This window comes from Rhinatrema bivittatum, chromosome 1, assembly GCF_901001135.1.
Source record: "Rhinatrema bivittatum chromosome 1, aRhiBiv1.1, whole genome shotgun sequence".
NCBI lineage: Eukaryota > Metazoa > Chordata > Amphibia > Gymnophiona > Rhinatrematidae > Rhinatrema > Rhinatrema bivittatum.
This window is the reverse complement of record NC_042615.1, coordinates 778,945,785-778,972,987: the sequence shown is the minus strand read 5'-3', so window position 1 is coordinate 778,972,987 and position 27,203 is coordinate 778,945,785. Positions and strand designations below refer to the sequence as shown.

General features: G+C 43.2%; 1 protein-coding gene across 3 annotated transcripts in view; it reads right to left on the bottom strand.

The window, feature by feature from the left end:
* LOC115077758 (mothers against decapentaplegic homolog 4-like) overlaps window positions 1-27,203 on the bottom strand; it is a 150,274-nt gene that overhangs the window by 81,632 nt on the left and 41,439 nt on the right. For all 3 annotated transcript variants that reach the window (XM_029580051.1, XM_029580045.1, XM_029580058.1), the window contains exons 3-5: window positions 26,504-26,678; window positions 25,496-25,525; window positions 17,259-17,474 (exon numbers count right to left, since the gene is read on the bottom strand). In XM_029580051.1, coding sequence (XP_029435911.1) covers window positions 17,259-17,474; window positions 25,496-25,525; window positions 26,504-26,678 — 421 coding nt within the window. The remainder of the gene's footprint in view (window positions 1-17,258; window positions 17,475-25,495; window positions 25,526-26,503; window positions 26,679-27,203) is intronic.

Below are 27,203 nucleotides of genomic sequence, written 5' to 3'. Positions count from 1 at the left end.
ACGAGACAGAAGGGCCCTCTGTAGCGGCCGCATATGCGCAAAAGACCACGGAACCAAATCCAGAGTGGACGCCATATATCCAAGGACCTGTAAGTAATCCCATACCACTGGCAAGGAAAGGGCGAGGAGACGGCGAACGTGCGCCATCAGCCGCTCCATCCTTGCCCATGGCAGGAAAACCTTCCCCACTTCGGTATCGAACGAGGCGCCCAGAAATTCCAAATTCTGGGAGGGGATCAGATGGCTCTTGGGGTAATTGACTACCCACCCCAAGGAGTGGAGGCGATTGAGAACTGCCTGAATTGCGTCCTCGCAGAGACTGCGCGATTTCGCCCGAATGAGCCAGTCGTCCAAATAAGGGTGTACCAACACTCCGTCTCTCCGAAGACTCGCCGCCACGACCACCATTACCTTGGTGAACACTCTCGGAGCTGTCGCCATACCGAACGGAAGAGCGCAGAACTGGAAATGAGATCCCAGGACCATAAAGCGCAGAAATCTTTGATGGAACTCTTGGATTCCTATGTGCAAGTAAGCCTCCGTGAGATCTAAGGAAGCCAAATACTCGCCTTTGTGTACCGCGGCGATGACCGAGCGCAGGGTCTCCATCCGAAACCGCGGTATGCGCAAAGCCCTGTTGACCCGCTTGAGATCCAGAATCGGCCGGAACGTGCCCTCCTTTTTGGGAACGATGAAATAGATGGAATAACGGCCTGTGCGCTGTTCGGCGGGCGGCACTGGCACTATCGCTCCCAGCTCCTGTAACCGCTCCAGGGTCTGAGCAATTCGTTGTTGCTTTACTAGAGAACCGCTGGGAGAGATTAGAAACAAATCGCGCAGGGGTTTCGCAAAATCTAAGGCGTATCCGTGAGAGATAATGTCGAGGACCCATTGGTCCGTGGTAATTGTGGCCCATTCCTCCCGAAAGTAAGAGAGTCGTCCTCCGACCTCCGGGACGGAGGAATGGACCGGCGTCCCTTCATTGAGCTGCTTTAGAGGTGGCGAAGGTATGAGAAGCCCCTGCGCGGGCCGGCCTTCTACCACGAAAGGAAGGAGTCCATGACTGGGAGCGCGTAGATGGCTGCCTTGTAGCAAAGGAGGAGCCCCTCCCCGATCGAAAACGTCGCTGCCCGCGAAATCGTCCGCGAAAAGTACCCGAAGGGCGAAAAAAATCTAGGCCTGTCCTCTGGTAACTTGAACACCTTATTCTCCCCCAAAGACCGGATAAGGTCTTCTAACTCGGTGCCAAATAACAGTTTTCCCCGAAAGGGAAAGGAACCGAGTTGGGCCTTGGAGGAAGAATCTGCTGCCCAGTGACGCAGCCAGAGTAACCTCCGAGCCGACACTGCCGAAGACATAGACCGGGCCGAAGTGCGGAGGAGGTCATAGAAGGCATCTGCGGCGTAAGCCACCGCAGATTCTATGCGGTTTGCCTGCTCTGCTTCATCCGGAGGCAGATCCTGAGATGTCAACATCTGTTGTACCCAGCGAAGGGTAGCCCTTTGTACCATGCAACTGCAAACTGCCACCCGTACTCCCAAGGCTGACACCTCAAAGATGCGTTTAAGCAACGTCTCCAACTTCCGATCTTGAAGATCCCTAAGGGCCGTACCCCCTGTTACGGGAATGGTGGTATGTTTTGCCATGGCAGTGACCGCCGAATCCACCCTTGGCACCCTAAGGAGCTCCAAGGATTCAGTAGGGAGAGGGTAAAGCTTATCCATAGCCCGGCGGACTCTAAGAGTTGCCTCCGGATTATCCCATTCCCGGGACACAAGCTGAAACAGTTTATTGTGAAAAGGAAAAGCATGCGCGGGAGTGCGGAGCCCATCCAATTCAAAATCCCCTGGCTGGGCATTTGAGTCTATCTGGGGTATTGGAATCTTTAGTTCCCTAAGGACATGAGTAATCAACGGATCCAATTCCTCCTTATGAAATAACCGGAGAATCTGAGGATCATCCCCCTCAACCGGGTCAACAGGGTCCGTACCCCCCACGTCCGTATCAGGATCCGGAGGGGACGGAGCCTGTGAAAGGGGAACCGGAGCTGCAGGCTGTGGTTTTGGAGGGGGAGCCGGAGAAGCCTGCTGCGGGGGTTTAGGAGGAGCCGGAGCTGGATCTCCCAATCCAAAGAGACCTGTAGAAACTCTTCCCTGTTTAGCTGGGCCAGGATTACCCTGATCCCATTCCGTTTCGGCTTCCATATACGCCTTATGGAGCAAAAGAACAAATTGTGAGGTAAAGGGATGAGGTCTTTTCAAGGAACCTCCTTTTGCTCCCCCAGGTGGCAAATCTGGCCCGCGGGGGCTAAGGTCCGGCGGGGACAGAGGGGGGAGGTCCTCCCCTTCTTCGGAGGAAATCGCGTCGCCCTCGAGCTCATTTAAAATGGCCGCCGAATTTTCCAAAATGGCCGCCGCCCCCGGAATCGGCAGCGAGGACTGCCGAGATCTGCCCGACGCTGCCCGTGCACCAGTCCGAGGGGAAGGGGAGCCCCCGGCCGCGGCTGGCCCCCGCGAGGAGCCCTCACCCCCGGGAAGACACCGGGAGCAAAGGCCCTCGCGGGAGAGCCGGCGGCCGTGATCCCCACACGCCGCACAAACAGTTCCTCGGGGCATTTTTTTTTTTTTTTAAGAAAATCCAAAAACGGCGCGAAAAACGGCGCGAACAAGGGCTGGGTGACAAGCCACCCCTTCCGGAGACCACAGTGAGTACAGCAGGCTGGGACCAAATTACCTCTTTTTTTTTTTTTTTTATTGAGAGAGCTGCCACCGGCAGCTAAGTAAATTACCTCACAAACAATTTATTATTGGAGCCGGTAGGGGGTGTAGTGCACCCGGCTAAACTTTTTCTCCGAGGAATTAAACTTCTCAGGAGTCGGAAAGGGAGAGTGACCGGCCCACCGATTAATTCTCCCCTCCTCTCACTGGGTAGGGCTGAAAGAAACCCCAGGGAAAAGGCTGTAGGGCAGTGCCCTGCCTTGCCTGCTACGGCTCCTATTAGCAATACCAAATTAGCAGTACCTCATTAGGTACAAAATATTACCTTGATCCAGTCACAGGATTTCTCCTATATACTAATCAAACCTGATAGGGAAACCCCTTCACAATTCAATTTACAGGAGATCAGGACCGCAAGGTTATGCTCTCTCATCTGCTGGAGTCAGAGATATACTGGAGGATCGCAGGGGGCGCACCAGGGTATATCAGTGGTGCCTTTTCAGTTTCTCTCTGACTCCATCTGCTGGACGGGAGGCATAACCCAGCAGTCTGGACTGATCCTGGTACGTACAGGGAAATAACAGATTAACTGATTAACTGAGTACATATAACTTGCTTTACATGATAACTTTTCTAATAGTAATATGTTCTAATTTAACTTACTATGTACATACTCATTTTAAATGAGTATGCTTTGATTTTAGTGTTGTAATCCAGCTAGCATGGGTAATTACTATAGGCAGAATAGAAATATGTTCAAATAAATAAATAAAATTTTCTCTGAAATATGATGAGCCGAGAACACTGCCACCAGAAAAGGCAGCCTTCAAGGAGAGATCCTTAAGCAAAACATGCATCAATGGATTTATTTATTCTATACCATTTTTCAAAACAAAGTTATTTGTCAAAACGGTTTACAAAGGTAAAATAAAAATAAAATGGAAAATAAAATTAAAAATAAATAAAATTAAAATACATAAACTGGTATATACCTAGTAGGTCACAGTATTAACAAAAAATCTAATAATAATGGAGCTGGGCCGTAAGTCACTTTGTAATCATAGGAAGGGAGGGGGGGGGGAGGATTTGCGATGGAAGAAAATATAAATATAAGCCTGCGGGAGTGGGGGAGATGCTAGGGAGGGGATAAGGTAGTTGAGTGATGTTGACTGGTGGAGGTTGAAAGGTTTTGAGGAATGTTGAATGCTATTTGAAATAAGTATGTTTTTAATGATTTTTTGAATTGTTGAGAATTGGATAGTAAACGAAGAGGATTGGATAGTAAACGAAGAGGATTGGGAATAGAATTCTAGAGGGAGGGTCCTGCTACCGAGAAGGCCCTTCTTCTGGTGATATCTAGTCTGGCCTGTCGCGGTGAAGGAATATCTAATAGATTTTGAGTTAAAGATCTTAAATGTCGAGCTGGTTTGTAAATGCGAAGTAGAGAGCAAAGCCATGTGGAGGATGAATTGTGTATTAAATCGTGGACGATAGTGAGAACTTTGTATTTTATAGGTAGCCAATGAAGAGATTGAAGAATGGGAGCAATGTGTTTTCCAACAGGAGTACCTGATAAAATGCGAGCTGCACTATTTTGAACAATTTGTAGGGGATGAATTACAGAATCGGGAAGTCCTAGATAAAGAGCATTGCAATAGTCTAAGCCAGAGAAGATTAAAGATTGGAGAATAGTTCGAAAATCATGATAAAAGAGAAGAGGACGAAGACGTTTTAAGAGTTGCAGTTTGTAAAAGGATTTTTTTTTTTATTAAGGAAGAAATGTGTTGTTTCATTGATAAATCTGTGTGAAAAGGAGAGGACAATAAAGCCCTCAGCACCAGATCAAGAACCCACTGGAGAACCAGAGGTTGAAAGGGAGGGTGTAATAAATGCCCCAAAGGAACAGACATGCATTTGGGTGGCTTGCCCTTGAAACACCACTTATTTGTCCTCTGTAATAAGAGATGACCACTATTTGCACTTTACTGAATTCACGGCCAGACTCTTCAGAAGAAAGACTAAAGATACACGGAACCTCAGACTGCCAAGGAGACACTGAACAATCCTTTCAAAAAGTCTCAGACAAGTACCAGACTCTGATATAGGTTAAACAAAGTCAAAGTCTTTCAAGCCTTCAATAGAAGCCTTCACAGAAGAGATTCCCTTCCTCAGCAGCTGCTTCTGCTCAAGAATCAAGCAACAAGAAAAACTGAAGCTGGATCCTTCATGACTTCTGGAGACTCTAGAAGGCGCAGAGGACAACCTAGCTGCAAAGTCAGCTGATCTTTCTACCAATGTCTAGAACGGGTAGATGTGAATCGGTTATTTAATCTTTCGGATAATAGAAAGACTAGGGGGCACTCCATGAAGTTAGCATGGGGCACATTTAAAACTAATCGGAGAAAGTTCTTTTTTACTCAACGCACAATTAAACTCTGGAATTTGTTGCCAGAGGATGTGGTTAGTGCAGTTAGTATAGCTGTGTTTAAAAAAGGATTGGATAAGTTCTTGGAGGAGAAGTCCATTAACTGCTATTAAGTTGACTTAGAAAATAGCCACTGCTATTATTAGCAACGGTAACATGGAATAGACTTAGTTTTTGGGTACTTGCCAGGTTCTTATGGCCTGGATTGGCCACTGTTGGGAAACAGGATGCTGGGATTGATGGACCCTTGGTCTGACCCAGTATGGCATGTTCTTATGTTCTTAAGGTCTTCGGAAACAAAACAAACAGTCATGAGCCACAAGAATAACCCAACTGTCCCCCTTGTCTGTTTACACAGGCTAATGCTGTCACATTATAGGAGAGTACTTTGACCACTTTGCCCTAGAGAATAGGAAGGAAGCGATACACTGCCAGTCAGATCGCCATGGTCTCCAATCTATTTACTGACAAGGAAGCCCCAAGATTTTTCTTGTTGACCAAAACTCTTGATTTAGGCCAGCTTACCATGCTATCAGAGTAGTGTCCATTGAGGCTTTCTAAAATCCTTCCTATTTCCAGGTTCTCCCTTAATTTCTACTATCCTAGAGGATTCATTACCTCTGAAGATAATTATCTCCAATTGAATTTATCTGCACTGCTCACTGGCTCAGTTCTGATCATTTAATTTTGGAAAAGTCTTATTAAAAACTGTCTATACCAGAGAAACCATTAACTTTCAAAACATGAAGACAATAGCCTACTGACACCAGCAGAAGAGTTTTCAAATTCATGGAACCTTCTATGCAACTGAGAATTTTGTCTAATTTCACTCCCAGATGACTAATCTTGAATAGGAATGAAAGAATTCTGCCAAAATCTAGATGCCATCATAAAAGCATCTAGAAAATATAACGCTTTCTTGCTAGAATTTCTTTTTGAAATAAAGGAGCTGAGGAATATTTTCTCAGTAAGGAAAGGCAAAAATCCACTTTATTAATATGGGTAATCAAAGTTAAAAAAAAAATGCCAACAACTTTGGATAGTAATGCAAGTTCAAATAACAAAACTCTGTACTGATCATAATTTTTTCCTATTATAAAGAAGAGACACATTGGATTACAATTTGCTATGGGAATACTTAGATGTGGCTCAGTTTTAAGCATAGAAAATCCTCTGATCTCATTTCATGAATTATGAAAACTTGATAAATCCCAACCAAAAATGCTTAATGAAAACAATCTTTAATCATTAAGTCCCATCACTGTACAAATTCAAACTTCTTTGGAACCATGAAATAATTTGAGTATGCCTCTACAAATGTTTAATAGGGACCAGAACAATAGCATTTACATAGTATAAATCTGGATCTAGAATAAGCCTTCAGCTTTCTTTTTATCCTTTGGAATCTGATCTTATTAAGTAGTTTCTGTGGTTGAAGAGGTGGTGTGGGGAAGAACAAAGCCATAAGCAAAAAAGATCCAAAGCCACAAAAGAAATGCATTATTTTGACTTAATTTCTGAAGCTAGAGTGTTAACGTTCCAGCCGGCTGTGGGATGTCCCGTGTTTGGCAACACCTACCCCGAGCATCGCCAAGATTCTTTGCAGCTCCCCCACCATCATTGGAACACTGTTGTCCGCCTTCGGTGCGCGCCTACAAAAATTAAGGCCCTGTGGTGCAAACTCCAGCACCATGTTCCCTCATAGTCCAGCTGATGCCACAGCAACAGGTCTTCTTGCAGCCTTGCGGTACATGTTGCTTCTCCTGCTGTGTTCCTGATCCTGCCTCGTTCCAGCCTTGTTAATAGTCCAGTCCTCCTTTGCTTCTGCTGCCTTGTTCCTGTCCCTGCCTTACCTCTTGCTTTGCCTTGTCCTAGTCCTCTGTCTGCCTTGCACTGACCTCAGGTATGGATCTGGAACATGTTTTGGTTTTTTTTTTTTAAATCTGGGAAGATACAAAGGGTACAACTGGGTGAACTTAGTTCTAGCTGGTATAAAATGGATTTAGGAGTCCCACAGGGTTCTGAACTATCCTCCACTTTATTTAATCTTTACCTTGCCCCTTTGGAAAAATTGTTAAAGGAGTTAGGTTTAACATACTTTATCTATGCGGATTATGTGCAGTTCTACATTCCAAGCGATAGAAATGGCAAGTTCCCTGTATCATTCCTTAAAGATGGTCTTGTAAGGGTAAAAAACTGGTTGGCAAGAAATGGATTAGTCCTGAATTTAGAAAAATAAAATTGTTATGAGTGGGCCCTCCAGCCTTGGATTCTATCATGTCTTCTATTAAAGTTGAAAACATTTTATTGTCAATATTGAGAGGTAAGAAATTTAGGCTTTATTCTGGATTCTCAGCTTACTTTTCATTTGCAAGTTCAATGTGTGGCTCAGGTTTCCTTTTTTAAGTTGAAACTGGTTAAGCCATTAAAGATTTTACCAACAGACATGTTCAAAATTGTTCTGCAAGTTTTGGTTTTGGGTAGTTGTTTTTTTGCAGTTCTCTTTATGTGGGCTTGCCCAAGAAGTTATATGTGTTGCAGTTAGTGCAAAATGCTGCTGCCCTTGTGTTATTGGAATTGCGACGAAGTGGCTACATTCAGCCCACACTGAAAGAACTGCACTGGTTGCTGGTGCAGTTAAGATCAAAATTCAAGCTCCTTACCCCTTGCACACAAGCTTATGTTCTCTGATAGTGGATGTATTCTACAAAAAAACTGGAATGGTATATAAACCAAATTGCAATTTGCAGTCAAAACATTGTTAAAGGTTCTACTGAATAATGGAGCTCATCGACAGAGAACAAGGGAGAGGGCTTTTTCATATGTGATCACTATATTGTGCAACTCTCTCCCAGATCAATTAAGAACTCTGATGTAAAGGACTTCAGAAAAAAAAACAGCTAAAAACGATCCTGTTCCGTGATGCCTTTGAGTGATGGCCATTGTTGTATTGATTATTTTGCATACTGATGCTTTTTTTTGTAAATTTTTATACTTTAATTGTAATTTTGAGTGTTGTAATCTGCACTAAACACTAAGTGAAAGGTGCAGAATATAAGCCTTTGTACAAATAAATTAATCCTCTTGCCTGCCACCTGGTACTGACCCTGACTTTTTTTTGATCACTGCCTGCCCTCAGCCTGGCTCTGGACTCTCTTTCCTACCACCCTCAGGAAAACTCACCTAGGTCCTGCCCTGCCTCTGGAAACCAAGGGCTCAACCTGTAGGAAACAGGACTGGTATAGGTGAAGGACCAGCTTAGTCCCAATCTGGGGCGAATCTACCAGCTGTAGGCATGGGCATAGTAGGTTCGCTTACTAAGCTACATCAACCACGCCTCAGCCCTAGGGCTCACAACATTGACAATAAGCATCTCTTCCTACTGAAACCACAGATTAATCAATCATAAAGACAGACAACAGAGGCCACAGTTTGAGGAGATACAATCTTTTACAAGAGCCCTACATCTCAGACTAGAATGGCAATGCAATAGATTGTTGACGCTAGAGGGATCAAAAGAGGTGACATTTTAATGTCAGTCATTATACAGAAACGATGAAATACCATTGCAGGACAGGGAAGGCTAAGCTCCGATTTGATGCTGCTGGTCTCAGTTATACTTACTTCGCAGTACTGTCTACAGGTTATAAAATATCAAATTATGCTCCTTTAGCTTATATAATTAAACTAAAACAAGCAACAACTCTAACTCCACTAAAACAATCTGCACTGCCAAATATTTTTCTCTGTAAAAGGAGCTTTGATTCACTTAGTACAAAAAGGAAAAAGGTTTATCAGTTACTATTAGGAGGCTCAGTAAAATCAGAGCTCAATGCACCAAAATTCCACTATTCTGATCTCAGTACAGTATCATTAATTGAACTGCATGTTTCAAATTCCTTTTAGATAACTTAAATGTTAATCAAAACCACACCAAGTACCTACTCAGAAAACTATTCCTTTTAAAAAAAAAAAAAAAAAAAAGCAAGCTTTGATGGTTCTACTTGAACTATGTGGGACTTCTTGCTCTGTCATTGCTGCACAGGGACCCTTAATCCTAACAACTAAATAAAGCCAATTCCATACAGTGAGATGGGAGGGAATGTGGAGCCGATTATCCGGCTGTTTACAAAAAACACCTGTTGCAAGTAAGCAACTTAGTTTTCTGCATTAGGAAGCAAGACAAAATAGTCACACAGTAGGAAGTCTGAGCTGAAGGATGTCTTCCCAACAGCAAAAGAGGGAAAATAAACCCCCAGTTGGCAGGAGAATATATTTTTATGAGGCAAGCAGCCCCTTTCTAGTTTTTTCTTTTCCTTTTTTTTTTTAAAAAGACAATCCGAAACAATAAAAATGGGCCTTAAGGGAGTGTAGTTGGATTCTACTCCTCAAAGCCATGAGGGAAGAGACTGACCAAACCTACTGCTGCCTCTGTAGTCAGTATAAACAAAAAAGATAGACATGTTCCTTTGTACACCCTGTGACTTAAGAGAAATCTTTTGAATAATTTTTCAAATTGCAGTTCAAACAATGTGGTTTACATGGATTGTGTTATATGCGTACAATCTTCTATATATCAGCAAAATAAAGAGGAAACTTGGGACTAGATTCTTGGAACACAAGAGCTGTACCAGGAAGGGAATTAAAGAAGCTCCTTTGGTGGACCGTTGTCAGATATATAAGCATGCTTTTGAGAGTTTGAAGTTTTGTGTGTTGAAAACTTACCAAATTAACGTGGAGAGGAGGAGATGCTAACACTGTCCTTAGAGAGGAAGAAGTGACGTCACCAACTAAGATGGACGTCTGAGCCTGACTCTCCATCCCCTCCACAATTCTTAGCAACTGTTATAGCCTATCATCCCTGGATGAATTACCCTGATTTGGTGATCTCTCGCTGGCTTTAAAGCGTACAATATGACTAGCAAAAAAAAGCCGCTGGATCTGACGTAATTCTCCTATGATGCGGGGGGGATCCCGATTTGCGGCCCTGGCTGCTGACCCTGCAGGCCCGGACCACGCGGCTGCGACGGAGGATAACCAGGGTGAGTTCCCGGGCCTGGATGCATCTCTCGCATCGCTAACCAAACGCGATTTCCACACCTGGTTTGAAGAAATTCGGCAAGATATCTGATCGCTGCGAGATAATGTCAATGCGAACATTGACGGGCTCCGAAATGACGTACGTGACTTAGGCTGGTGGGTGGAAGAGACCGAAGGGGTCCTGGAAACACATGGCACGCAGTTAACAGATGATATCACAGCGCTCCAGAAACAGCATGACAAGACGGTGTTAAAACTTGAAGACCTGGAAAATAGATCCCGGAGATCCAATATCAGGATCCGGGGCCTACCAGAGACTCAGGAATTTTCCAGTTCTATGAAAGTGGTACATAAGGTATGAGCAGTGCTTTTGGCTTCAGAACCGGCGTCGAGTTCCGGGGAAACCACATCATCCAGATATTGTGATTGAGGGGGCCCAGCGGGCCTTGGGGAACACCCCTCGGAACAGCCCGAAGGACATCATAGCATGTCTCCATAGTTTTTTTTAATTAAGGAGGACATCATGCGCTGTGCCTGCCGTCTGAGCCCATTCAGCTGGGAATAACACGAGCTACAGATTTATAACAATCTGGTGCCCGCGACTCTACGGCACAGGCAAGAGCTACAACCACTAACATCCATCTTAAGGCGCAAAAACGTGAGATACCGGTGGATTTACCCGTGAGGCCTGGCATTTACCCTGCATGGGATAACTTCCCAAGTAAAGACTCTAGCAGAGGCAGCACCAATCCTGCAGGCCGCAGCCGTCACACTATCTATAGGAGAGAAGCCATCAGCCAGAGCGCCCGTGCCTGCTCATCCCCACTCCAACATCAAGGGCACTCTGATGCGTGGTAAATGTGCGGTGGCTATTCCGCACATTTACCACGCATCAAGGAGTTCCCTTGATGTTGGGTTGTGTACGATTTCTGGATAGAGGGAACGAGGTTTGTTGGTGATTAGTATGTGCTCGTCTCCAATGGCAGAGAGTGGGAAAGAGGGGCCGCCGCCTCACCAGGAATTAAGCGAAGGAAGGCAACCCGGCTTTAGATGCACCTGTATGACTGGTGGGACTCCTGTTCCTCACCCCTGGAGAGGAAAGGGTTAGCGGCACTTGAGGAGGATCATTGTTATCAGCGGGAGTGCTGGCACAGCGGTGGCAGGCCTCCTATTCCAGGAAGAGAGAAGCACCCCTCCCCCCCCCCCATCAGCTGTTTTATTTAGCCTGATGAAGGACTGGCCTGCTGAAATGCAGACTGTTTCCATGGTTTACCTGTTGACATGGGGAGAAGGAGCGGGGGATCTGCTCAAGCTCTATGGACTTTCGTAAATGCATATGTGAGTGGAGGGGGAGTGACGGGCTATCCTCCCTTTGGTGGGGGTCTACCTTTATGGTGGGCAGGGGTCTAGTGGGAAATGAAGAGGGAGTGGTGGGGCACACAGTTGGGGAGGGAGAGGGAGGGTTTTCTGGGGTATTCCCAATGGTATGCAGGGGCTGTGAAGTTGTGGTGGGTGGCCTATTTTTTTCTTTTGCGATGGTTTCATCTGACCTGAGGGCGGTATGGAATGAGCGGTGGATACCAGGCGATTATGGCTGAACTTAAATATGTTTCAAACATTAAAATGTCTGAATTCACCCTATAAGCGCCAAATGCTCTTTAAAGAGCTGACAAGTTTACAGGCCTCAGTTGCTTTCATTCAGGAGACGCACCTGCTCCGCTCTCATAAATACTCTATCCAGTACTTTGCATCTGCTATCCCACAACATCGGTATCATGGGGTGGGGATACTCTTTGCGCAGCACCTCGTGGTACAAATATTGGAACAATACTGAGACCCAGCGGGCAGATTTTTGCTCTTACATGTGATGGTACAAAACTTGCAGCTATTAGTTAGTATTTACTGTGCCCCAGTTTTACAGTTAGAGACTCTGACGGAAGTTCCAACGTCAGGTAGCGGAATATCCTACACTAGCGGTAAGTTGTGGCTGGGGATTTTAATATTGCACCCAACCCCCGCCTGGACACCTCGTCACAATCTCAGGAGGGGAAAGGAACATTAGACGCGCTTTAAAACAATTTATGAAGGCAGGCCACTTAGTGGATATCTGGTGCCTCACTTAACCCCATAGCAGAACTTACACGTTTTACTCGCACCCCCATAATTCTTACACACGTATTGACTTTTTTCTCGTCTCCAAGGATCTTATTGAGCGAACAGGGGTCACAGACATTGAATGTATAACATGGTCGGATCACGCTCCCAAAGTGTGGATGCTGATTGGGTCCTTTGTCAATCAGGGTCATAAGTTCTGGAAATTAAATGATTACCTTTTGAACTTAAACCATTTCAGGAACGTATGGGGGAGAGGTTAGAAGATTACTTTAGTTTGAATACGGGAGGAGATGTCTTCCCCCATCTCTGTCTGGGAAAGAATGAAAGCGGTCATGCGGGGCCACCTGATTAGCCTTGGCACATATCATAAAAAACAGATGAATAAGAAACGAGAAATCTTATTGTCAGACTTGGTAGGCTTGGAATGCCGGCACAAGCAGGGTCCAGGGTTGGTGCAAGTGGGACTTCTGACTAGGAAAAGGGAGGAAATAGCTGCTTTAGATACTGCAGCACTTGCTCACCACCTTGATATCCTAAAACAGCAATATTATGAATTTGGAGATAAGAACAGTCGACTTTTAGCACGGCGGCTGAAAGGCAAGCGTCTTAAGTCTCTGATATATCATATCAAGGCAGGGTGTGGTGAGCTGCTGCGAGACCCGGAAGAGATTCGAACTCAGTTTCGCGCCTTTTATAAGACCCTTTATACCCCTGAGGAAGAGGTCTCTGGGTCCAACATTTCTTCCTACCTGACAGGGATTGACTTACCTAAATTGACAGAACAAGAGCAGTTTGAAATGGGAAAACCCATTTCAGAGCTAGAGGTCGACTGGGCAATCAAGGATTTAAAAACAGGGAAAGCCCCAGGTCTGGACAGGTTTACCCCTCTCTTTTATAAAAAGTATAGGGCAGTCCTGCGGGTTCCTTTAGCTCAAATGTTTAATCATATCAGGGAGGGAGGTCAACTGTTACTCTTTGGGAATATGGCGGGTATCACAAACATCTCTAAGCCTGGGAAAGACTCCACCAATTGTGCGTCTTTTTGACCCATTTCGCTGATAAACGTTGATCTGAAACTCCTGGACTAAATATTGGCTTATAGTCTCCGAGGGAGAATTGACAGGCTTATTCATACTGACCAAGCCTGCTTTATGCCGGGCCGGATGACTGCAGTCAATATACGGAAGTTGATTAATTTGATCCATAGTTCCCAAAAAGCTGGTGACCCAGCAGCTTTTTTGACTATCGATGCCAAAAAAGCTTTTGATAGAGTGTACTGGCCTTTTCTATTCGGAGTACTGGAAAAAGTGGGGTTGGGTGGGTCCTTTTCTATATGGATTAAGGAGCTTTATCGGAACCCCTGGCCTGCTTAAAAATCAACCAAATCTATACACCGACTTTTAGAATACGACGGGGAACTCGGCAAGGTTGCCCGTTATCTCCGCTGTTGTTCGCGCTTAGCCTGGAACCCCTGGCAGAGTCCATCCGTCAGTCTCCAGTGGTAAAAAGGGATTCCTCAGTACAAAATCTCGCTATATGCAGATGATATCTTCTCACTCACTCACCCCCTATCCTCTCTAGCTGCGACGAGGCAATTGATGGAAGAGTATGAGAGGCTCTCGGGGTTCAGAGTAAAGCCAGATAAATCAGAATTAATGCCTGTTAATTTTCCTCCGGAACTGGAGCGGGAAGGAAAACGGGAGTTTCCGTTTTGATGGACGTCTGGCCCCATTTGTTATTTGGGGGTAAACCTGGGATTGAACCTTAATGAGCTAGTGCAGCAAAATTATCAACCCTTGGTGCGAAGTATATTGGGCGAAGTAGATAAATGGCAGCGGTTGCAGCTCTCGTGGTTTGGGAGGATCAATGCCATCAAAATTAATGTTTTGCCCCGACTGGGGTATCTTTTTCAGGCACTACTCTGCCTACTCCTGACCCATGAGTTGTAGCCGCTGCAACGGAAACTTCTCTTCTTTATTTGGGGGAGGTGCCCTCTCAGGGTAGCTCAGGCAGTGCTGTGTCAGACTAGGCGAGAGGGTGTCGTAGGACTTCCCCTCTCTTCTCCATTACTATGTAGCATCCCAATTTAAGTATGTGATCGATTGACATGAGCTAGGGACTCCTAAGCAGTGGGTGGAGATTGAACAAGCTTTAGGGGGGTGGCCTTCCATTATATGCGTTGTTTTGGTCTGGAGTGGTACCCCCTCGGGAGGTATGTGATTTCCCCCCGACATTGAGCAGTACATACATAATCTGGAAACGGTGGAGACATGAGATGATGGGCAGTAGAACTTACTCGGCCCTCTCGCCCATATGGCATTTACGGGTCTTTTCCACCGGGCGGACCAATCCAATCTTTCAAAGATGGGAACGCTGCGGCCTCACATGCTTAGGACAGATATGGGATACGGGGATGACCCCCTTTATGCAGTTGCGAAATAGATATGCCCTTCCCAGCTCTGATGTTTTAGCTTTTGCCCAACTGCAGCATTTTGTTTCCACAAGTGGGGCGGCGTTTGATCTTCAAAAGACACTGTTGATTTTTGAAGGCTTCTGTATTCTGGCTGGCAAAATGCGGAAGACCATCTCTAAAGTTTACCAGTTGCTGATCGGGGGGGGGGGGGATTTCTCCAATGCTACTCATCTGGCTGCATGGGAGTCCGATTTGGGAGTTACCTGGGACAGAGGTTTTCACCTGGGAAGATTGTTTCACCATTTAGGACAGACTTCTATGTCAGCAGTAATGATGGAAAACATATATATATTGCTGTACCGTTGGCATTACTCCCTGACGCGTTTGGCCCGATGGTTCCCTGGGAGCTCGGCTTTGTGTTGGAGACAGTGCTCGCAGGACGGATCCTATCTGCACATGTGGTGGCATTGCCCCCATATACAGATATTTTGGCAAGATTGCCAAAAGTGGATGAGCACTGTTCTGGAAGTACAAATTCCGCTGCGGGCGGAGGTTTGGCTCCTAGGATTCCCATGGGAGGCACTCTCGGATGACCACCAGACATTGTTTACTTATGTGGTGACAGCGGCTAGATTGCTGGTGGCAGCCCGCTGGAAATCCAAAGATATATCGACTCACACTCAATTGGTTACTAAATTGTGACAGATCTGTTTGATGGAAAAATTGATGGCTATATGGCGAGACTCTATCCCAAACTTTTACAGGATATGGGCCCTGATGAAGCCTCACCTTTCCTAAGAGGGGGGATGAAGGCTCTTTATGCTGTCTGGCACTTTCATTCCCTGCAATGGCATTTTGGGAGGGTTGGGGGGGTGAAGGTGGAAAGGGATATAGAGGGGGACAGGACTTATGTACTACGACTATACAGGGCGCTGAACGGGTGAGTCGGAGCATGTTATATTCATTGTCAGTACTTCTATTATAGAGAATGTTCAGGATGGGATCTGTTTATCTTGTCTGCTCTTATGAGTTTGACTGTTGCTCTGCAGCTGTTTGTATGTTTTCTAAACTAAATCAAAATTGTTAATCAACCCCCCCCCCCCCCAAAAAAAAAAAAAATCAACTACTGTTCCTTCAGGTTCGAATTTGGAATTAGACCTGTCTGTATAATCTGGCTTTTTAGTGTTTTATTAATATTTCTATGTATATTCATTATTACCTTTATTATATTTTCTGGATTTATGTATATTTCTTAAATGTGTTTAAGATTCATACTGTTTTGTATTGTCTTTATATTTTATTTACATTTAAAAATGTTTTTAATATTCATGATTTATATTCATTTTTTTATTAAACTTTTTTTTTTTAAGAATTTCTTTTTTTTTAACATTTTGTATTTTTTTTATCCATTTTTTGTTTTTCTTCAGGCTCCTTATTTGATCTTAATATCATATTTTTATATTATTTTTTAAAGATACTAAAAAAAATAAAAATAAAAAAATGTGTGTATATATTTTTAATTTTATTGTGGTTGTTCATGTTCTGAATTGCAGGCCCTAGGGGGGCTTAAACCACTGGCAGCTAGGATTTGGAGCAGTTTCTCTACCTGTTGAGCCACACACACACTATTTCTTTGATAGTGACTATATAAATATATAAAATTTAATATATTTATACAATTTTTTTTGGTACATCAGTTTTACATGGTCACAAAGACAGATAATAGAGATAATAATATAGATATAGATATAGATATATAGGAGATATATAATAAAGAACAACACAAATAATCACACAGATAGAAACACAAACACCAACACATAGATATAGACACACACAACACACACACCCAATATATATCACACACACACACACACATAATAGAATACAATACACAACACCCACACCACAATATATATATATATATATATATATATATATATATACATATATATATATATATACATACATATACATATATATATATATATATACATATATATATATATATATACATACATACACACACATACATATGTATATATATATATTTATTTATTTATTTTCAAGGTTCTTTTTAATATGTTACCACAGCATGAGATGTTGAGAGAACTCACTTTTTTTTTTTTTTAAATTGTTCTAACTGGCAGGGATTCTGCAAAGATTTATGCATATTCATTTTGGATATCCTGAAAACCTGATTGGCTAGGTATCTCCCAAGGACTGGGTTGAAAATCACTAACAAGAGGGCTGCTACTGCAATGGTATTAAAAACAAAGAAAAAAAATTCAACTCAACATGAAGGCAGACCCATAACACTTTAGTTTGAAATCATTCATTTCTGCCTCAACCTAACTCAATCATGTCATCAGTAAATAAGTTTGGGGAGAGGTTTTGAATGGCCTGGAAACTGAAGAGGCTGACAAGCAAACACAAAATACCCCTAACCCTTTTGCACAATTCAGTCATGCTGAACAGGTTCAACCCCTTTCCCATCCACCAATCTTTCTGCTCCTTAGACTTCCATTCTCCGCATCCGGTTGCTTACTTGTGGAAGCCACAGGAATGTTGGGAAAATTCGTGGTGCTGGGAGTACTTGGCTCGGCTGGAGCTAACAAGGCTTGGTTACTGTAGGTCTCAGATGTCCTGTTACTCGGAGGGTGCTGAATTGTCTGAATTGAATGTCCATCAGCAGTAGATAATGACTGCTGTCCTTCCACGAAGTCATGGACATATTCATCTTTCACCAACATGTTCGATGGAGCTAAGTGAAAGAAAAATAAAAAGTTTAAATATTAAAAAAGAAATTATGAATACTGATATAACTGATTTTCTTCACTAAACAAGGACTCGAATGTATCTACTATACACAAGTAGGAAAATGAATAGATATCCACATTAAGATAGATATGAAAAGCATTTTCATATCTATTTTTTAAAAACAATCAGCAAGAACCATCATGTGGGTTTTTTGTTTGTTTGTTTTTTTTAAAAATATACTCCAATTATATTCATTTGTTTTTACTAAACAAATCTTTAGGGAAAAATAAATACTGAATGATCCCAGCAGAGGCTTTTATTTAAAAAGTTATCAATAAACCAGTTAAATATTAGTTACATAACAGTAATATAGTAGAGTATGGCTATCACTCTTTACCCAAATCAATTTCTGCTGTTTTGATTACCTACCAAAGGAGGAGTGTTTAGGACAATGGGCAGAGAACCAGGGACCAACTCCACTGCCATTACTTATGACCTAGAACAAGTCACTTTATTGTCCACTGTCTCAGGTACCCACTTCGATAATAAACTCTTTGGAGAAGAGATTTATTATAACTGACTTGCTAATTGTTTACTATGCTTACATCCCACCTTTCCATAATAGAGAACTTGAGGTGGGGAACAAAATCATGCTATAAAAGATACCTTGAGCACTATTTAGAAAGGTCAGCTAACATTCCAAATCATCATCATTCTGGGTAAATAAACAAGTTTCCAGTCGTAATCCAACAACCAGTTCCCTCCCCTTCCTACCCCACCCTGTGTCTAAAGCTTTGTAATAATCTAAACAGTCACCAAAATTAGGAAAACTTTTGCCCAAATTCCCAGTCACTTAGAGGTCCATTTTCAGTTACTGTCCAAATAGCAAATTTACAGAGTCATTCATCAAAATGCGTTATGGCGTTTAACGCCCATGATAAATACCACATGCATTATGGCGTTATCACAATGCACAGCATGAATGCAAATTTATTCAAAGGGGCGGGATTGGGGAGGGGTTTGGGCAGAATCAATGAAATGAGGGGCATTATTGCACCGTGCAATAGCATGACGCACACTATCGCATGCTTTTAACACTGTAAATAACTAATCCTTTTTTCCTAGTGTTTAGCTGTGCAATATGCCCAAAATGGCCCAAACGCAATTCGTGATAAATATTGCAAATTCCATTTTGGGCATTTTTGGGGAGAGGGCGAGGAGTGGAGTGGAGAACCAGCCTCTGGGGTGGCACACATAAGAACATAAGAGCATAAGAAATTGCCATGCTGGGTCAGACCAAGGGTCCATCAAGCCCAGCATCCTGTTTCCAACAGAGGCCAAACCAGGCCACAAAAACTTGGCAATTACCCACACACTAAGAAGATCCCATGCTACTGATGCAATTAATAGCAGTGGCTATTCCCTAAATCAACTTGATTAATAGCCGTTAATTGACTTCTCCTCCAAGAACTTATCCAAACCTTTTTTGAACCCAGCTACACTAACTGCACTAACCACGTCTTCAGGCAACAAATTCCAGAGCTTTATTGTGCGTTGAGTGAAAAAGTAGTCATCTATTTATAGTGCTATAGGACGGCCAGCAAGAAACTTGGAGAGGTTCTGAAGCCAGTTTTGCATGCAGAGTGAGATGTACGAACAGCACAGTAGACCTCAGTGAAGATTTGATGTCATTTGCATGAGGAAAGTCACACAGAGATGAGATTTCTACAATGTTCTCTCGCCCTAGCTTGATGAACTCTCTACCAGGGTACTATCAAGCTAGGGCGAGAGAACACTGACGAAATCTCATCTTCACGCCAAATGACATTAAATCTTCACAGAGGTCTACTGTGCTGTTCGTACATCTCACTCTGCATGTAAAACTGGCCCCAAACCCTACACCGCCACCAAAACCTCACCTCGAGTTAATAGCTGGCCCTCCTATAGCAGCATAAATAGTTGACTACTATGAAGGACTTATAAAGAGGCTCTCTCAATTATCATAGTCACGCCCCTTTTTCTTATCACAGGCGTTATCCATGTGAAAATTATAGCATTTTGATGAATCTAGGGGTTAGCTGGATAAACTTATCTATCTTTGAAAGTATATTCAATAGCACACTATTAAATACAGCCAGCAATCTTAGCGCCATAACTTTAATTTTGGGAAAGCTCTTTGACCCAACACTTAGCCAGATAACTTTGAATATTGGAATTAACTGGATAACTTAGCTGGCTAGAAACATAATGGTTGAAAAAGACTGCATGACCCATCTAGTTTTCCCATCACTTGCTTAGAGATCCTCTGTATTTATCCCACGCTTTCTTAAATTCGGATACTGTTTTTTGTCCTACCACCTCCAATGGGAGACTGTTCCATACATCTACCATCCTTTCTGTAAAGAAATATTTCCTAAGATTACTCCTGAATCTATCCCTTTTCAATCTCATCCCATGACCCCTCCTTCTAGAGCCTCCTCTCCATTGAAACCTTTCAGAGATATTTAAATGGGTATATCATATCTCAGCTTTCCTTTAGGGTGTACATGTTTAGATTTTTAAGTCTCTCTCTATGTGCTTTAGAATGAAGACCATTTATCATTTTAGTCACCCTCTGGCCCAACTCCACCCTGTTTAGATCCTTTGAAGGTGCAATCTCCAGAACTGTACACAGTATTCCAAATGAGATCTCTCTAGGGATTTATAAAGGGAAAATATCACCTCTCTTTTTCTGCTGACAATTCCTCTCCCTATGCAGCCAAGCATCTTTCTGGCTTTTACCATTGCTTTGTCCACCTTATGATCAACAGATATATTCACCCCCCAGATCCCTTTCTTCCTTTGTGTTTAGAAAATTTGCATTCAGAACATATTACTCTGCATTTTTTAGAATTAAATCTTAACTGCTTGACCCTAGACCATTCCCCGAGCTTCGCTAGATCCCTCATGTTTTCCATACCTTTCTGTCTGCCTACCCCATTACAGATTTTGATATGATCAGCAAAGACAAACCTTTCCTGTCTGGAAGACTGGGTGTCCAAATGGCAGATGAAATTTAATGTGGACAAGAGCAAGGTGATGCATATAGGGAAAAATAATCTTTGCTGTGGTTAAACAATGTTAGGTTGCACATTAAGAGTTATCACCCAGGAAAGAGATCTAGGCATCATAATGGATAAACATTGAAATCATTGGCTCAGTGTGCTGTGGTGGTCAAAACAGCAAACAATCAGGCCGATACAGTAAACCGCGCGGGAGAGCCGGCGAGCGCCCAGACCACTCTCCTGGGCATGCGATTCACTAAGGAAAGGTATGTAAATTAGGGCCCGTGGTAATAAGGAGGCACTAGGGACACTAGCGCTTCCCTGGCGCCTCCTAACTGACAGAAGTGGCAGCTGTCGGTGGGCTTGTCAGCCGATGCTTAATTTTACCGGTGTCGGTTGTCGAACCCGCTGACAGCCACGGGTTCAGAAAACAGATGCCGGCAAAATTGAGCATCCGTTTTCCAACCCGTGGACAGATTTTTTTTTTTTTTTTTAGATTTTTTTTTTTTGGGGCCTCCGACTTAATATCGCTATACTAAGTCGGAGGGTGTACAGAAAAGCAGTTTTTTTCTGCTTTTCTGGTCACTTGCCCAGTGCCGGCAGGAGTTACTTTCTGAGAGTAAAATATGCGGCTTGGCTGCACATTTTACTTTCTGGATCGCGCAGGAATAACTAATAGGCCCATCAACATGCATTTGCATGTTGCGGGCGCTTTTAGTTTCGGGGGGGTTGGCCGTGCGTTTGAAGTGCTTTTACCCCTAAGGGGTAGAGCTAGCGCGTCGAAAACGCACGGCCAAACGGGGGCTAACAATGCACTCGGTTGAGCGCACCATACTGCATCGGCCCGTTTGTTAGGAAAGCAAAGTCCGCCAGCTCCCATTCTCCTGAATCCAGCTCTTGACTCACAAAATATGCTTGAACATTCTGTGATCCTGTTATATAGGCTGCGATGTCTTGCAGGTACTTCTCTGCCCATTGTATCAACAACTGGGCTTCTTTTCTGGGCCTGCCTGCTCCTTGTGCCTCCCTGCTTGTTCATAGATGCTACGGCTGTGACACTGTCTGTAAAAATCTTCACTGCTCTTCCTCGGAGTATTTCCTGAAACTCCTCTAATGCCAGATGGACTGCCCTTGTCTCCAGGGCATTCACTGACAATCCTGCTTCCTGCAGGGTCCAGCAGCCTTGCACTATGTGGGTTTTGCAATGCGCCCCCCCCCCCCCCCACATCCTTTCCTGCTGTTATTCACTGGGGGGGGGGGGGGTTCTCTAGGTATCTTCCTCTCTCGAGATTGATCCTGGATAGCCACCAACCTAGGATGCTTCATGTTGCGGCTAAAAGAGGGAATTGCTTGATGCTTCGCTGCTGCGGCCACCAGCTGGAAAGAAGACTCTCCTGGAGTGATCTCATAAGATCCTGCCCAGGGAACTCTCTCTATGGTTGCTTTCATGGACCCTAGAAGGCATAAATATGTCCAGGCTGTATTGCTTTGGTCCTTCAGGAATGACCTGACATGTTGCTGCAGCTTGTGAATCCGCTGCTTTGGCAGAAATACTTTGCTCACTCTTATGTTGAATCGAGCCTCCAGATGCACCAATTCCTAAGATGGCTGCATGTTTATGTTGGCATGGTCTACAGGCCTCACACTCAGAGGAAATGGACAGGAATCTGGCCAAAGACATCCAAAAGGTGAGACAGAATGATGCTAGTTGGAAAATGTAATCTGACAGACATGGATTGGAGTATCCCTGCTGTAGAATCTGCAAGTAGAAGGGAAATTGTGGGTGGAAGAAGTTATGTCAGCTGCCGGAATGGCTGCCTAAATCTGGAGCTCCCCTCCTGAATATGCCTTTTTTCTCACTCTGTGCAAGCCAAACAGCTAATTCTGTTGGAGGAAGAGATTATTATGGCGGCAAAAAAAAAGCAGGTTGCCCACTTTCATGGCAGTGGCTGGTGCAACAGAGCCTGAAAAAGAAATGGCGGCAGACCACAAGGAGGCAGAGGTAGGCCATGTGCAGAATTCCAAACGTGGTTTTGTGAACTCTGCAGCGATATGGCAGGACTAAGAAGAGAAATAGGAGAGCTGGTTGCAGAACCCCATAGTGATGTTGTTGATCTGGGCCATTGGATCGAAGAGACCAAAGGAAGGCTGGATGAGCAGGTAGCTTGTATCACTTGCTGGTGGGAGGTGCAAAAAGAACTGTTGCAAGCTAAGGAGGATTTTTCCCTTCACTTGGAAGACATCGAAAACAGGTCCAGGAAGGCAAACTTGCACTTTCGAGGAGTGCCAGAGGATTCTGAATTTGTGGACTGTTTTCAAATGGTGACCAGTATATATATGGCAGTGCTGCGGAGGGGCCTGTGATCAAATTAAGAGGGCTCACTGCTCCTTGGACCAGATGCGGTGCAAGCTCCCGCGGGACATCATTGCTTGTTTTCATAGTTTCTAGCAGAAGGAGAAGGTGGCTACTGCTACAAGACAGCTAGGGTCCATAACTTGGAAAGGCCACAAGAGAGAGATATATCAGGATTTGGCTCTCACCACTATCCTTGAGAGGAGGGAGTTTCAGGATATAATCACTCAGTTTCACAATCACAACATAAGATACCGTTGGCAATTCCCCTCCAGTCTGATTTTCACCATCAGCAGGGTAACCTCATAGGTCATGGAAGCTATGGACATTATGAGAGAAGCTGGGATAGAGGTTCAGCAACCCAGTGTGGCAGTACAGGCTCCAGAGAGTGACAAGACACGTGGAGAACCACTGCGATAGCATCCAGTAGGCAAAGGTGACAGACGGCTGCGTCGCCAATCGGGCAGCTCGGCCTCAAGTTGAGTGGCTGGATTCAACATGGAACTATATTGTCTTACATGTGACCTAATTTAGTTCACGGTCAGTTAGAGACTTGGCCATTTCTAAATTTGTTCTATTAGCAAATTAGGTTTGGCGGGGGTTTTTTTTTCGTATTTGCTCTGTTATATTCTGATTAAGTCACAGATTTGGGAGGAGATCAGATGGCGTGGGATCTGGTGTGATGACTTCACTCCTCCTTGGAGGGTGTGTCCACAACGAGTCCAGAGAGGCAGAAACACTAATTAAAAACATCAAGTATATCTGAAGTAAGAATCCTGAGAAAGGAGTCAGTCAACACACACGATCGAAAGGTATAAGGAGTGTTCAGGAAAGGCAAGGCCATAACAGAAAACTACATGAATTCTTTGCTTTGTCTTTATTCAGCTGGGTGCTGGGGAGATACCTGTGCCAGAAACATTTTTTTTTTTGAGGGTGATAATTCATAGGAAATGAATTAAAACATACTAACCTGGGAAGATGTATTAGAGCAAATCAACAAAGTGAAGAGTTATAAATCACCAGGACCAGCCAATATATACCCCAGAATGTTTAAAAGAACTCAAAAATGAAACTGCAGATTTAGTAATATCTAACTTCATTCAATGTAATGCCCATTTTTAAAAAGGGCTCCAGGAGTGATCCAGGAAGCTGCAGACTGGCAAGTCTGTGCCAAGTAAAACAGTACAAGCAACTTTGAAGAATAAAATTACTAGCTTGACAGACACAGACTAAAAGGGCCGAACCAATAAAGATTTAGCATGGGGAAGTTTTAATTTACAAATTGGTTAGATTTTTTGAAGGGGATAAACACATGGACAAGAGTGAGTTGGATGATATAGAGTATCTGGATTTTCATAAGGCATTTGACTAAGTCCCGCATGACAGACTCATCAGGAAATTAAAAACTCATGGATACAGGCAATATCTTACTGTGGATTGGTAACTGGCTAAAGGATAAGAAAGAGAAGGCCTGGTCATTTCTCTCAAAGGAGAAAGGTAATGGTGGAGTGCCCCAGAGATCTGTACTGAGGTGCTTTTCATTATATTTATAAATGATCTGGAAGAGAGACAGATGAGTGACGTGATCAAATTTGCAGATGAGACAAAATTATTTAAGGCTGTTAGATCACCAGCTGATTGTGAGGAATTACAAGAGATCTTGCAAGGCTAGGTAAGTGGGCATCTAAATGGCAGATGAAACTTAATGTGGACATGTGCAAAGTAATGTAAGCAATCAAAACTATAGGTGCACAATGCTGGATTCCATAATAGGTGTCACTACTCTGAAAAAAATCTCTTTGCGTTACTGTGGACAATACTTGGAAATCCTTGGCTTAAGATGAGGTGGCTAACAACATAAAACAATGTTAGGCATTATTAGGAAAAGAATGGAAAATAAAAACAGAAGATATCATAATGCCTCAGTATCAATCCATAGTGTGACCTCACCATGAGTATGGTGTGAAGTCATGGATGCCCCATCTTAAAAAAATAGATATAGCAGAACTAGAAAAAGGTACACAGAAGGGTGACCAAGCAACTCTTCTATTAGGAAAAGCTAAATAAGTTAGGGCTCTTTATTCTGGAGAACAGATGGGAGAGGTCTATGAAATCTTGAGTGGGATGGAACATGTAAACAAGAAATAGTGTTTTACCCTTTAAAATTGTACTAGAACTATGGGACACTCCCATGAAGCTAATAGATAGCACATTAAAAACAAAACAAAGAAAGTATTTTTTCACACAGAGTAAACTGTAGAGCTTATTAGCAGAGGATGTAGTGAAAGCAGTTAGTGTAGCTGTGTTTTAAAAGGGTTTGGACAAGCTCCTAGATGAAAAGTCCATAAACCACTATTAGCCATACAGACTTGGAAAAACCACTGCTTACCCCTAGTTATGAATAAGAAGGATTGGACCTATTCTTTGGGATCCTACCTGGTACTTGTGACCTGAACGGCTACTGCAGGAGACAGGATGCTGGGTTTGCTGGACTCTTGGTCTGAGCCAGTATGGCATTTTTTTGTTTCTTATGCTTCTATTTACAATGCTGTTCCTCCTTCCCTTTAAAAAGTCAGTTCATGTCACAGTAAATCAAGACCTTCAATGTTAACAGACAGAACCACCTACCAGAACTCTGTAGCGTCAATCCAGAAAGATCTACAGAAAAACAAGAAATAGTTGTTTTCACAACACAGAAAATGAATCCAGTTTACTACATCGCCATCTTGCAAGTAATTATCTAACGTGTTATTAGACACGATCCATAATTGTTTACTGGCTTACATTTATTTATCAGAATAATGGCAAAATAAGCATACCAAGCAATCGGTAACTCAGCATTGCTCAGTGATTTCAAGGTGAACTCTTTAAATATCTGAAAATGTAACCAAGAAACATTTCCTTCAAATTCAGCAAGCGTGATGTCTAAAAACCGAGGAGAATCCTCCAACACGAAAGCAAGGTGTCAGACCTTCATTACCTATCTTCCTCAGTTCTACCACACCTTGGAGCAGAGTATAAGTCTACACCCTTTGGAACCAGCCAGTGATGTGCCTTTCAGAGGAAAAGCGGGAAATACAATTTCAAACAACTATCAAGCACTCAGTTCTTAGCCATTCAAGGGTCAACTTTCACAGAGCTGCTGAGTGGCAAAAGATAACCAGTTCATTTTTACCTTCAGGCATATTTTCCCCAGCAAAATCTGCGGGCTGAAAATTTGACCTGCTAGATTGAAGCCTGCAATTAATTTGCCTAGTCGTAGGCCATGCTCCATTTTATTTTCAACTGAACAAATTTATGCACCTTTGGCATTTAGGGGATTAAGCTTAGCTGGTCAGAAGGAGGATATCTTCAACAGTGGTTCAATGAGCTACATGTGGATAACTCCTGATTTTAGCTGGTTAAACATTTAGGAAACTCCCCTAAACTACCATTTCAGTGATGCATGTGTACAAAACGTAAGGGGGAAGTGCCCATTTCAAAACTCCATCCACAAACATGTAAATAAATCTCTACTGGGAAGGACCTAGAGAAAATCATAAGACAAACACACAGAAATGTGAATAACTTGCTCTTAAATATAACACATTTCATTTTAATGATTTCTAGTATTCTGTTAGCGGACTGAGTGCTTACCAATGCCAGGTGATACCACACGCTCGTAGTGATATGGATTTACACACACACTGTCACACTTTAGATCAAAAGCAAACTGACAATATTTAACATGCTTCAGCTCATTTTTGTGAAGATCAGGCCACCTCCAGAGTCGAGCATAGATCACATGCGGAAAACCTTTCCGCCCAGCTACCTACAATAAGTAGAAAGAGGCATAGTGAGAATGGTGAGAATAAAACCAAAGCAGTTAACCAGAACATTTTGGACACATCTCTAACACCATAGCAAAGAATAATTCTGGTGTAGGTTGCCGCAGTGCTTCAGTTTCCCCTGTAAATGAAAGAACAAAACCTGCATTCTAGACACCACAACAAACTAAGTAAAAACACTTCAACAATACAAATGCTGTCAAAGTGTAGTACCTGAATGTAATCTGCTTTGAAGTGCCAAAAACAGGACTATAAATCAGATAAAATAAATACATGATAGGGTGCTGAATTTGGCAATTTTTCACTATATATACTTTCAAAATTGCACTCCAAACATCTGTCTGCACATCCATTTTGCTCTGCTAAAGCTGTTGAGCAAAGACATCAACTTGTTCCATCCTTTCACTCTCCAGATTTAAAAAAGGTAAAAACTGAAGCACAATGCTCCCCAAAAGTTCATAAGCACCCAAAAACTAGTTCATAAGATAAACGCAGAAAAAAAAAGTAAG